The following is a 14,063-nucleotide window of genomic DNA, read 5'->3' as shown; positions in this document are numbered from 1 at the left end:
ACCGAGCGCTGACGATTTCTTTCTGTGTTCTGTTTACACACTGAGTAACAGCCAAGGGGTTGGTGAGTAACATGTTGCCATGAGCCACTGGTTGGTGATCACCGTACTAAAGTGTCAAAACTGTCACTATATGTACATAAGCAAAATAAGTGATTTATTATTAGCATACTGTTTCATGGAAAATATTACTTATTACTTAATATTACTTAAATATTGAGAAAATGTATATTGCTATATTTAACAAACAACTATTTCTTATGTAACCTTAACAATAACATATCATATCTGAATAAAAAGCATGAAACAGGAGAGTGATTAAGGGTAGGACTCCACAGGTGATTTCAGCGCGATCCAACGCGCTGCACAAAAACGCAGGCGTGAAGTTCGATGCAACGGAAATAAGGTAAGTAATAGCATTGTTGGATGGTGTTGCAGCGTTGATTCGACGCGACACGACTGTCGAATGCAGACGCTGCATGCTGCTCTGCATCCGACAGTCGTTTGGCGTCAGATCAACGCTGCGACTTCATCCGACATTTCCATATCTTACCTTATTTCCATCGCATCTGACATTGAAAAGCCTAGATCACAATGATATGGAAAAAATATATAACATAGAGTAAGCACTAGGCTTGTGCGATACCCTATAAACATCCCCTGTAGCTAAGGATGAAACCTTGCTGGATACTGACCATCCATCTGTATGTTAAACTAAGCCATGAATGAGTTAACACATAGAATACATCCGGAGCAGTTTTCTAACACTGTCTCTAGGGGAGTCATGTTCTTTTTTAAACATTCACATAGAGCAATAGTTTCCAGACACAGTCATAGGGTGTGGAATCAATAGCCCTCTAACACACACAGCCCTTCCCTCAGCTCCCAAAAGTTCTGTGTTTGACCTCACATACGTTCATGCCGGCTGACTCGGCCCATCTCTATTGCTATTATACAGTAAGCCATATATTTATATATCACTACTTATCCATAGCTTCATATAGTCTTTCTATTTTGATGCATGCTATTATCAGGCACAGACAGTCCCTGCCCCACAGGCCTACACACATGAGTAGGTGTGGGAGGTACAGGGAAGGAACACAAGGAACTGGCAACTTCACCTCAGGCCCTTTTGAGTCATTGAATGAACCTCATCTAACACTCCTGCATTTACTTCTACACAGTCTGTTAATGAGGAACAAAATGCCAGTGTTATTCATTTGCCATAGCTTATACAGGCACCATGATGTCTCTCTGTCATTCCCTCTCATTCTTTCAGTGTGTGAAAGTACACACGTCTCTATGTCTCACTGTTGTGCCCCCCCTTTACAGCAAGATAAATACTGCAATGGTAATACCAATCTCAAAGCAGAACTTACACAGGCTGATAAACAGTGGCTGCTCAGACCCTCCAGATGATTTGGGTCATTGGATCTATTGGTCATTGTATGGAGCCCACCGATGGACCTGCCAGACCAATATCTGGCTCAAACCCAGGTATCAATCAAGCAGGTGATGTATTAGAGCTCACTCTATTAAAATAACCAGACATCATGTCTCTCTACTTACAGAATTTGTGCAAAAGACAGTTATTTTGTTAGATTTTGTTTGTACTGGAATCAGTTATTTGAATGAGCTCTAATACATCTGCTAGGAAAGGGAGCCCCCCATATAAGATATATTGAATCTAACTGTCACATTACTAGGATATGCAGCCGTTTACTGTATAACAATATAGAGAATTACCCACACGGAGGAAAAACATAATAAATATATAAGTACAGTATAAATATACAGGAATTAAGTGCCATTTGGTAAAAGACCCGGTAGGAAGGAGGTCCCTGACCCATTTACAAATCTAAGGAATTGTACAGTTCATAGCTTTATATTTTTATAAATATATCAATGTTTTTCTGACTTGTAACTTTAACCTAATTATATGAAAATAACAAGCACTCCTGCCTATAATCCTTCTATCTGATCTATTTAGCACCAGTGAGGGAAACACCCTGAACACTTATCCAGGCTGAGTGCGTCTTCAGGCAAACTGCATTCAAACTGCCCAAACCTCTGGTCTCCTTCCCCACCCAAAGACACCCATCCAAGTCTCCTAGTTCCCAATGAGGAAGGACACAAAATCATTTCCAGCACTGTATTCATAAGGGTGCTTATAGGTCTCTGTGCTCCAAAACAGAGCTCAGAAACCTGCAGCATTTCAAGCAGCAGTGAAGGCACTCCTTGTAAATTACCTTTCTTTTTGGTTACTCTGTTTTACTGCACCTTGGCAAGGCTTGATCTTTTTATTATATTCCCTAAAAATCGTGATTTTTTTTAAAAGTCAGATTTTATAAAAAAAAATCACAAATTTTTCAGATTTCGGGGAATTTCGGGTATACAGAGCTTAGTAAATAACCCCCTAAGTGTAGGACTGGCCAGACCAGGGATGACTTTGATGTTGTGGGCCAGCTTGAATATATTGCAATATATGGACAAATATTCATCATATTCATATTCTATTCATTGCAATGTCTCTCTAACTCACAACATGCTTTTATAGAAACATATTTACTGTAATTTTAGAGTCATAGTGTCACGATCGCCGCCCGGAGCAGGTCCTGGAGGTCCGGGCGGCGCGTCCCTCCCTGCCGGCGTCGCTCCCAAAATGGCGGCGCCCATGGCCGCCACGTGGGTAGCGGCGCCGGCGCGATGACGTCAGCGCATCGATGTCGGCGCAAGGACGCCGATGACGTCAGAATGGCGCCAAATTCAAATATAAAAGCCTTACTAAGACGCCAGAATGGCGCCCAATTATAGGAATCATTTCCTATGAGAATCCTGGGTTCCCTGTGAGCTTCTATAGCTATATCCTGTTCCTGATTGTTATCTTGACCCTTTGCCTGGACTTTGGACTTTGTTGTTATCTGCCTGCCTGTGAACTCTTGCCTGGATCCTGACTACTCTTTGAATTAACCCTTTGGACACCGCGACCTTGCTCCCTCAAGAGGGCTTCCTCCTCGATCCTGACTACCTCCCTGGAGGGAGCTCCCGGCTCCCTGACATTATACTTGGGCCATGGATCCTACTGAGGAAGCTACGCCTGATGTCGGACGAGCGCTCCGCGGACTGGCATCCCGCATGCAGGAATATGAAGCCCAGCAGTACCACATAGGACAGGCACTCGATACCCTTCTCTCCCGAGTGCCTCCAACGCCTCCTGCTTCCCAAGCGGCTGCAAATCCTCCCATGGCGGACGTCTCGTCTAGCACAGGTTTCTCGTCTGGTGAGCCTCGTATTCCGCCTCCTCCTCGCTTCAGTGGGGACCCACAGGCCTGCAGAGGTTTCGCTACACAGTGCCAGATCCAGTTCGAGTTTCAACCCTCACACTTCCCCATTGAACGTTCCAAGGTGGGGTATGTGATGTCTCGTTTGGTGGGCAAACCGCTTGAGTGGGCAACATCTCTTTGGGAGAAGAATTCTCCACTGACTTTTGATGCCAAGGCTTTTCTCCAAGCATTTCGTACTGTGTTTGATGCCCCGGGTCGGGTCACTAATGCCCCTTCTCGTCTTCTGCAACTCCGACAGGGAAACCGCAGTGTCAGTGACTATGCTATTGACTTTAGAACTTTGATGGCTGAAACTTCCTGGAATGACGATGCCTATAAGGCCGTATTCTATCAAGGTCTGTCTATTCGCATTAAAGATGATCTTGTCTCCAGGGAGTTCCCTGATCTGCTGTAAGATTTGATTGCACTATCCATTAAGGTGGACACTCGTCTCAGAGAGCATCAAGTAGAGAGGGAGCGTTGTAAACGATTTCAACCCTTGTTGGCACCTCGCTTCCAGAGACCTCTCTTGCAAACTCCAGCTGCTCAATCTTCTCCTTCTCCTCTGGTGGAACCGATGCAGGTTGGAAGGGCTCGTCTCTCCGAACAAGAAAGACTCCGTAGACGAATGGCTGGCTTATGTCTGTATTGTGGCGGACAGTCTCATTTTGCGAACTCTTGTCCGGTGAAGCCCACGAGTTCTGTTCCCCGAGGTATATCTAGGGTAACTCATGTAGGGGGCACTACTCCGAAGTCTCAAGAGAACACTCACAGGTTTCTCCTTCCTTTACAGATTCGCCTAGCCACTAAGACCATTGTCGGCTCAGCTTTCATTGATTCTGGAGCTGCTGGGAACTTCATGGACGCTCTTTTCGCCAAACACATGGAAGTTCCCTTATTTCCATTGTCTACTCTGCTTCGAGTCACTGCCATTGACGACAGACCCCTGGAGGCTGAATTTATCTCTAAAACAACGGGGGAATTGCCTGTGCAGGTTGGGACGCTGCATAAAGAAAGACTATCGTTCCTTATTATTTCCTGCCCGTCCGTTCCTGTTGTTTTGGGTCTCCCTTGGCTGCGCCTGCATAATCCCACCATTGATTGGTCCGCAGGACAGATTTCCCGTTGGAGCCCATTTTGCCAGCAGCACTGTCTTCCTGCTGAACCCCTCCAGAGGGTGAATATCTCTATGTCTGATCTGAAGACTCTACCCTCCTTCTACAGGGAATTCTCTGATGTATTCTGTAAGAAATCCGCAGAATTCCTTCCTCCACATCGACCATACGATTGTCCTGTCGATCTCCTGCCAGGAACCATGCCCCCTAGGGGTCGCACCTATCCTCTTTCTCCGGCTGAGACTTCTGCCATGAAAGATTATATTCAGGAAAATCTCCAGCGGGGGTTTATCCGTCCCTCTACTTCTCCTGCCGGGGCAGGTTTCTTCTTCGTGGAAAAGAAGGATGGAGGCCTACGTCCTTGCATTGACTACCGGGGCCTTAATAAAATCACTGTTAAAAACCTGTACCCCTTACCTTTGATTGCTGAACTCTTTGACCAATTGAAAGGGGCTAAAATTTTCACTAAGTTAGATCTCCGTGGGGCGTACAACCTCATCCGCATCCGTGAAGGGGATGAATGGAAAACGGCATTCAACACTCGGGATGGGCACTATGAATATCTCGTGATGCCCTTTGGCCTCTGTAATGCCCCCGCTGTCTTTCAGGAGCTCGTGAATGACATTTTCCGGGATCTCTTGGGAAAGTCAGTGGTCGTGTACCTGGATGACATCCTAATCTTCTCGAAAGACCTCGAATCTCACCGCTCCCAGGTGAAAGAAGTACTCTCTCGTTTGAGGAAGAACTCTCTCTTCGCCAAGTTGGAGAAATGTGTCTTTGAAGTGTCTAAGATTCCTTTTTTGGGTTATATCATCTCCCCAGAAGGTTTCGAGATGGATCCCGTCAAGGTGTCAGCAATCCAAGAATGGCCCCTTCCCTTGAGCACCAAGGCTATACAAAGGTTCATCGGATTTGCCAACTACTACCGACAATTCATCAGGGGGTTTTCTTCCCACATTGCACCTATCCTTACTCTCATCCGGAAAGGGGGCAATCCCAGGTCCTGGCCTCCAGTTGCCGTAGAAGCTTTTCAGTCCCTAAAAGACGCATTTTCTTCTGCCCCAGTCCTCCGTCATCCGGATCCTAAGTTGCCCTTTTGCATTGAGGTGGATGCATCTGAGGTAGGTGCAGGGGCTATCCTGTCCCAGAGACATTCTACCGATGGGAAATTGCACCCCTGTGCCTTTTTCTCCAGAAAGTTTTCTCCTGCAGAACAGAATTACGATGTAGGAAATCGAGAACTCCTGGCTGTCAAACTTGCTCTCGAAGAGTGGCGTCACCTCCTAGAGAGTTCTTCAATTCCGGTCACGATTTACACTGATCATAAGAACTTGGAGTTCATACATTCTCTCAAGAGACTGAATCCTCGTCAGGCCAGGTGGGCTCTGTTCTTCTCCCACTTCAACTTTGTCTTGACCTTTCGTCCTGGCTCCAAAAATCGGAAAGCCGACGCTCTGTCTCGAAGTTTCACTCCGGTGGATCGTACTCCTGAAAGACAAGAGCCTATTATTCCTCCTGTCAAGATCATCGCTTCACTGTACCCTCAGTTTGCTGATCAAATCCTGGCTGGTCAATCTTCTGCCCCTCCTGATACCCCCATCGGATTGGCTTTTGTACCTCCTGAGCTTCGTCTGCCTATTCTGCAACAGACTCATAGTTCCAAACAAGCGGGACATCCTGGTCCTGTTAAAACTCTTGAACTTTTACGGCGTCTTGTCTGGTGGCCGACAATCCGTAAAGATGTCAAAGACTTTGTTTCTGCCTGTACTGTTTGTGCCACTTCCAAGTCCAGCCATACTCGCTCCAGTGGGTTACTACAGCCGTTGCCTGTTCCCTCTCGTCCTTGGACGCATTTGGCAATGGACTTCATTGTTGAACTTCCTCCCTCCTGTGGGAACACCGTGATTTGGGTTGTCATTGACCGCTTCAGCAAGATGGCCCACTTCATCCCTCTACGGAAGCTTCCATCTGCAGTGGAGTTGTCACAGTTGTTCATCCAGTTCATTTTTCGCCTGCATGGCTTCCCAACTGAGATCGTTTCTGACAGAGGGTCTCGATTCACGGCTAAATTCTGGCGTTCCCTGTGCAAAGATCTAGGTATTAATCTTCAGTTCTCCTCAGCTTATCATCCCCAGACTAATGGAGCAGCTGAGCGAGTGAACCAAGCCTTGGAACAGTTCTTGAGGAACCACGTTTCCCTTTGTCAAGATGATTGGTCTGATCTCCTCCCATGGGCGGAATTTGCTCATAACAATGCCTGCCACACTTCCACTGGAAGGTCTCCATTTATGTCGGTGTATGGTCAACACCCTCAAGCCTTCCCACAAGACTTTGTGTTGTCTGATGTTCCGGCTGCAGATGACCATGCAGCCCACATGTCTGCTGTTTGGGCTGCAACAAGTCAAACCTGGAGAAGAGTGCTCTGGTTCATAAGACGTTTGCAGATCGTAGACGTAGACCCTCTCCTCCCTACAAGGTCGGTGATAAAGTCTGGTTGTCTTCCAGGAACATTCGGTTGAAGGTACCATCTCCTAAGTTGGGTCCGAGGTTCGTAGGTCCATTTTCCATCTCGGAGGTGATCAATCCTGTGGCCGTCAGACTTCAGCTTCCCCCTGAGATGCGAATTCCCAATGTGTTTCATGTCTCCTTGGTGAAACCCGCTACCTCCAACCGCTTTTCCGTTGTCCAGCCTCCCCCTCCTACTATCTCTGTGGATGGTCAACAAGAATATGAGGTGGAGAAGATCCTTGACTCCAGAATCTCCAGGGGTTCTCTTCAGTACCTCATCAAGTGTAAAGGCTTTGGCCCTGAAGAATGCTCCTGGGAAGGACGCTCTGATGTCCATGCTCCTCGTCTGGTGAGGGAGTTCCACTCTAAATTTCCCCAGAAGCCCAGTCCTGGTGGTCCGGAGGCCCCCCGTGAGGGAGGGGGTACTGTCACGATCGCCGCCCGGAGCAGGTCCTGGAGCTCCGGGCGGCGCGTCCCTCCCTGCCGGCGTCGCTCCCAAAATGGCGGCGCCCATGGCCGCCACGTGGGTAGCGGCGCCGGCGCGATGACGTCAGCGCATCGACGTCGGCGCAAGGATGCCGATGACATCAGAATGGCGCCAAATTCAAATATAAAAGCCTTACTAAGACGCCAGAATGGCGCCCAAGTATAGGAATCATTTCCTATGAGAATCCTGGGTTCCCTGTGAGCTTCTATAGCTATATCCTGTTCCTGATTGTTATCTTGACCCTTTGCCTGGACTTTGGACTTTGTTGTTATCTGCCTGCCTGTGAACTCTTGCCTGGATCCTGACTACTCTTTGAATTAACCCTTTGGACACCGCGACCTTGCTCCCTCAAGAGGGCTTCCTCCTTGATCCTGACTACCTCCCTGGAGGGAGCTCCCGGCTCCCTGACACATAGTACATCACAGTCAAAGGGGCCAAGGTCCACTATTTGGCCAGGGTCCCCCTTAGCTTATAACATGGTTACAGATGTATGAAAACATGCTGCTATTGGCTATTCCACTATGGTTCAAAGTATACTGAGAAAAATACATGTTCACCCCCAAATCTAATCCTAACAGGGGTTAGGATTAGTATTTATTATAGTCATTAAGAATACTCTCCAGATTTTATCCTAACTAAAGATCTGGGTGCACACCCCAGCCAAAAAATTGGTTTCTCCTAAAGGAGCAGGTAAAGTTGCTGTACCGTGTTAGCCAGTAAAAATGTTACAGGGCAACCCTTTTGAAATAAAATTACAAAAGTGGTATAAAGGTGATACCTTTATTGGCTAACTAATATAATCATAGCAATCTTACAGAACATTTTAGTTCCTTTTTCAAGCGGATTACAATAAAGCTGTGAAAGAAGTAGTAATACAAAAAAATTCAAGTGTTTAAAAGGAATGACAATATAATGTAGTGTTGCCCTGCACTGGTTAAACTGGTGTGTTTGCTTCAGAAACTCTACTATAGTTTATATAAACAAGCTGCTGTGTAGCCATGGGGGCAGCCATTCAAAGCTGAAAAAGGAGAAAAGGCACAGTATACACAGTAGATAATGGATAAGCTCTGTAATATACAATGGGAATCTCCTGTGCTTGAACAGCTGCCCCCATGGCTACACAGCAGCTTGTTTAAATAAACTATAGTAGTGTTTCTGAAGCAAACACGCCAGTTTTACCAGTGCAGGGCAACATTACATTATCTTGTCATTCCTTTTAAATACTTACATTTTTGATGTTACTGTTCCTTTAAGGCAACAACAGGTACAACACATTGACACACATAAGCACTGTTCCTATTTATGACTCATATAGAAGACACATGTATATTCCCCCTTTATTAACTTTAATTGTTTTTTGTTCTACCTCAATTTACAGGTTTAGGTATTTTGTCATCTCCATACAGTGTTATTGTAAGAAAAAAACCTTACAAATTTTTCTCTCCCATGTGTACATGCCATTAATAAGTTTCTGAGGAGGACAAGAGCAAAGGTAAGTGCTGCTGATGTGTCCTGCATTTTCCTGCACAGAAGACGAGACCACTTTATGCGTAAGGAAAGTCGCTATAATTCCTCCAGTGCCTTACTATTTAGACAAAGTGTCATTTTCTATAGGGCTAACTGAGCCGGGGGATAATTGGTAGCACTCGTGGTAACTGAAAGATCTTTCTGGGAGGTTTTGTGATACAAAGCAGATCTGTTTGTCTTGTATGTAAGGAATGGGGTTTATATGTGGGTTATTAATGGTACAGATTCCCAGGAGCATGGTGGGATCCTCGTTTTTCTCTTACAATTAAGACACAAGGGCTCATTTATTACAGCCCTGGATGGGAGGTGCAGTCTGGTGCAAAGCACAAGGAATTCCTTTACTTAATGCCTAACATATAGTACAAAGAGCTGTGGCATCTTGAACTTGCTAACACTCCCTAAAGTTGCCCATAAAGGGCCAAAAAACCTGCTGATATGGCCACTCCAGGAGAAGGTGGCAGTTAATCAACCTATGTAAGACTGCATGCCATGGACATCTTCAAATGATGCAATGAATTGTCTAAGGGCAGAGACACACACTGCTATTTAGGGAGATTAGTCACCCAGTGACAAATCGATTGAATGAAATGAACATCGACGGCGGGATGGTACTCGGAACGCATCATTTTCCGAAGTCGCCCAAACGAGGAAACTTCGGGCAACTTCAGAAAGCCGAAGCGATCCGAGGGCCATTCCGCCGGCAATTTAGATTCTAGCTGACGGGAAGGCTTTTTGGGGAGATTAGTCTCCCGAAAAAGAAGCAATAGCAGTGTGTGTCTCTGCCCTAAAAGGCTTAAAAGCTAAAGATAGTTACAATCAGCCAAAGTATAGGGGGGTTATTTACTAAAGTCCAATTTTTTTTGTGGTCGGAAAACACAATTTTTTGGAGAAAAAAACCTAGATTTTTTTTGCTGATTTATTAAACCCTGATGGTGTTAAAAGTCCAAATAAAAAAGTAGCTCAGACCTGGTAAGTAGTGATGGGCGAATTTGGGGCGAATTTCCGTGTTTTGACGCTGGTGAATAAATTTGTGAATTTGCCGTGGAAATTCGCTGGCGACGGAATCAACGCCAAAGCCCATTTTGATGCCAGCGAATTGTCGCCGGCGTCAAAATCGGAGTTTGCCAAATTTTTCGCCAGTTTTGCGAAATTTGTGGCGAAATTAAACAGGACAAATTCGCCCATCACTACTGCCAAGGTCATGTTAAAGTCAAAGGCAGACGTCCCATTTATTAATAGAAGATATCATGATCTGTGCTGGGTTTCGAACAATAATCTGTAGATTTCGATAACCCGAAAGAGTCTGGGTTTTCGGTCCTCAAATACGAAAAAATTGTCGGATTTTTTTGGATGATTTTATCGAGTCTTTTCCCACTCCAGATTTTTATGTGAAAATTTATTGACAAATATGGTAAAAAAAGGGCAGAGGGAATTTGGTCAGAGTTATTTTAACAAAATAGTGAAAAATGTTCATAGTTTTATAAATAATATTTATAAAGTTTTATTAATAATGTTTTCACAAATTCCCCCTATAAAATAATAATGAGGGATGCCTCTCAAATGTATTTTTGCAGATTGAAAGGAAATACAATATCAAGAACCTTTTCAACAGTGCCAGGCCAAGGTACAATGGTGAGGGGGCGCTAGACACCTTATCTCTCACCTACTCCTAGTCCAGGCCACATAGTCTGCACTGGGGGTGGGGGCAAGTTGGCCAGCTGAGCACCTCGCCACCTCTTGGGGACACCTCGCCACCTCGCCCCCAGTACATACCCATGAATAGACAATGATTAGAGGGCATGGGGGGACAACGGCATTGACTAGGGGTAGGTGACACTTACCTCTTCTTCCCCCAGTTCTGACCTGCTTTCCAATATAAAGGCAAGAAAATAGTTACTAAGTAAAATTGATACGTGTGGAAAAAGCTGGGGTTGGAAAATGTCTTTAAATGGGGGTTTTATGGTCTCCTTGAATCTGCTTCTCTTGTTCTTGTTTGTTCACACATTACCTAGTGGCCAGAAGTAAAGGGCTATTTACTGTATTTTGCCCTACTATCAGTGAGGAATGCCCCAGCCAATGCTGATACAACTCCATTACATATATTATATTACATATAATGTACAGTGATACTATACAGTGCATAACATGGAAACCTTCTTCACAGGTTTAACTAAAACTTCATTGGAAGAAATGTTGTGTTAGATTCCCACGAATGCTAATGTTTTGAGGACAAATGCTCCATGTTTGTATTGTCAAATCACCAAGCATTCATCCTGATTTCAGAATCCCTCCTTTTCTATGCTAAACAATGTGGTTAATAACTTTTAGGACAGTCCGATGTGAACGCTGCATACTGAGTCTTCATCCAAGATAAAATCTTGTGGTGTTGCGTAGCACGGTCAAATATAATCTGACCTACAAAATTGGATCAAAATCTCCAGTGTAGTGGCACATGGGGAGATAGTCTCCAAGCTATAAATCTTCGCTGCTGCAGGCGACTAATCACCCCAAATACCTTCCCACCGGCAACAATGTGAATCACAGATGGGATGGCATTTGCGTTACTTTATTTTCCCAAGTCGTCCGGAATTGCCTCACTAGGAAGAGCAGCGAAGATTTATCGCTTGTCGACTATATGTGCCACTAGCCTATGGGCCATGGCACACAGAAAGATTTTTCATCCCCAGGTAAATCTTCTCTTCCAACTGAACAACATTCAGGTTGTCGGTGGTGAAGCATACTGTACTTAGCACTTTCCAAAAGATCCTGAAGTCTCCTCGCAAGAGAACTTTGGGCAACTTCACACCACATATGTGTTGACAAGAAGCAAAATCAGCCTCTGCTCTGGTATCTTTGCCTGTACCTGGAAGCACAGCATTGGCCAGGCACATGTGTTGGTTTTTGGTCAGGGGCGATTCGGGGCCCCTAAGCTGCCCTGAGTCGGCTCCTGTGAATACCCCCCCTTGTGCGTCCCTGATTTTGGTGCCAAAATTAGTTTGAGAAAGAGTTTTCATTTTGGTGCCAAAATCCACCTTGTTTGCCTGCACCCAGCTGACTCAATGGGGTGCAGGCAAGGTTAAAGGAATAGTTCAGTGTGAAAATTAAAACTGGGTAAATAGACTGTGCAAAATAAAAAATGTTTCTAATATAGTTAGTTAGACAAAAATGTAATATATAAAGGCTGGAGTGAACAGATATCTAATAAAACAGCCAGAATGCAACTTCCTGCTTTTCAGCTCTATAACTCTGAGTTAGTCAGCGACTTGAAGGGGGGCCACATGGTACATTTCTGTTCAGTGAGTTTGTAATTGATCCTCAGCATTCAGCTCAGATTCAAAAGCAACAGATATGACCCATGTGGCCCACCCTCATATCTCTGATTGGTTACTGCCTGGTAACCAGGGTAACCAGTCAGTGTAAACCAAGAGAGCTGAAAAGCAGGAAGTAGTGTTCTGATTGACATGTTATACATCAAATCACTCCAGACTTTATACATTACATTTTTGGCTAACTAACTATATTAGAAACATTTTTTTATTTTGCACAGCCTATCTATTTACCCAGTTTTTATTTTTACACTGAACAATTCCTTTAAAGGCAGATGCCAATGCAGCGTGAGATTCTCAGCCTGAGTTTTCAGCATTCAGAAATTCAGCCCTATTTGGCATCAGCCTAAGAATGCCTAATCTTGTTTAAAAGCTTCACTCCCACAATCATATTAATTTAAGTAGCATAATAAAACGTATGTGGCATAATGAAGCATTCACATACATATATCTAGGTAGGTTTTTAATCTATTGTAAAGTAGTTATAAAGTCATGATAATGATTCATAGGTTATGATTTGTGATATATAATCTTTCCATGGAAAATCCAACCACAATGCTTACTTATAGAAAAAAAAAAGAAAGAAAGTGTTTCCAATCAGCACTCGATGAGGTTTTACTAGTATAAAGTCAAACAAAGGGCATTAGTTCATTGGGCCATCCAACTAGAAACTCCAAACACCCATACTATTAAAATTTTCATGTTTAATTCATCATTTTAAAATATAAATAGTTAATACATGCAAAATTTCATGGCAATCCAAGTATCCAGTACAAATACATTGAAAATAGAAATGAATTAATCAAGATGATATATTGAATAAATGCAGTTGATAAGTAAGAAAAATCAGGCTGGTAAATTCATTCCGAGCCGTTTTTTCTAATACTTCATAAATCCTGTTAAAAATGGAGGAGGAAAAATGTCAAATTGATAGATATGTATTTGCTCCAAAGTTGCAGTATGAGATTTTGTTTGAGATGCCGCGTGCTGAAAATTGAAAAGTCAATAATGGCGTCTGTGAAGAAACATTATACTATTGGTTAGACGCCCAATTAATGCAACGAATTCCGCTGCTATCAAAACGAAAACTTTCAGTAGTGCTTGTAATAAATACACCGGGTTAGCCGCTTACTAGACACACAGTCTTTTTTTTGCACTAACTCTTCCACGGTATCATAAAAGGTCCGATATCTCTGGTATTTCAATAGCAAAGTTCAATTCGCTGTTGTCAGCAGGGAGTATATTAGAGTTATAGAGGAGAGCTTAGTATCCCACACATTATGATGTCACCGCCATATACGTTACCCTCCGGTAGCTTGCTGGAATGTTTGATGCGGCTCAGTCATGAAGCTCGCCGTCCAGGATGCGGGGTATGTGTGGGCGGCCTTCTCCTTTATACAAATGATACTTTATGTTCTTTTTATCTCCCGGCTGATTATGTTCAAGCTTAGCGTGGCCTCACTCTCTGCTGCAACTGTTAGGAACCGGAGCAAATACTGCCTCCATGTTAACACGCCGACGCGCGTTTCACCAGATTGGCTTCATCAGGGCGTAATGATGTCAGTGCCCAGCTGCTATTTAAGTCGCCTAAGGGTGAATTTGCATCAAAGAATTAGCCAATGGGCTTAAAAACATTCGGCCCATTTACATATATACTTTATTACCACTTTTTATCTTAACTGCAACATTGTTACCAATGAGTGTTCGGAATCATTTTAACTGATGCTAGGTTAGTCGAAGGATTCCATTTATTTGGTATTATTATTAATTCACGATGACT

The 14,063-nt window shown here is 44.0% G+C and overlaps 1 protein-coding gene across 1 annotated transcript in view; it reads right to left on the bottom strand.

Moving 5' to 3' along the window:
- Positions 1-13,860, bottom strand: part of itga5.S (integrin subunit alpha 5 S homeolog) — a 132,191-nt gene extending 118,331 nt beyond the window's left edge. The window contains exon 1 of the mRNA XM_041584461.1: positions 13,589-13,860. Within this exon, the coding sequence (XP_041440395.1) occupies positions 13,589-13,629 (41 nt within the window). The 5' untranslated portion in view covers positions 13,630-13,860. The remainder of the gene's footprint in view (positions 1-13,588) is intronic.
- Between the last annotated feature and the right edge of the window lie 203 nt (positions 13,861-14,063).

This window comes from Xenopus laevis, chromosome 2S, assembly GCF_017654675.1.
Source record: "Xenopus laevis strain J_2021 chromosome 2S, Xenopus_laevis_v10.1, whole genome shotgun sequence".
In the NCBI taxonomy this organism is placed as follows: Eukaryota; Metazoa; Chordata; class Amphibia; order Anura; family Pipidae; genus Xenopus; species Xenopus laevis.
Note: the sequence above shows the minus strand (reverse complement) of the source record. Positions and strands in the feature narration are given on the sequence as shown.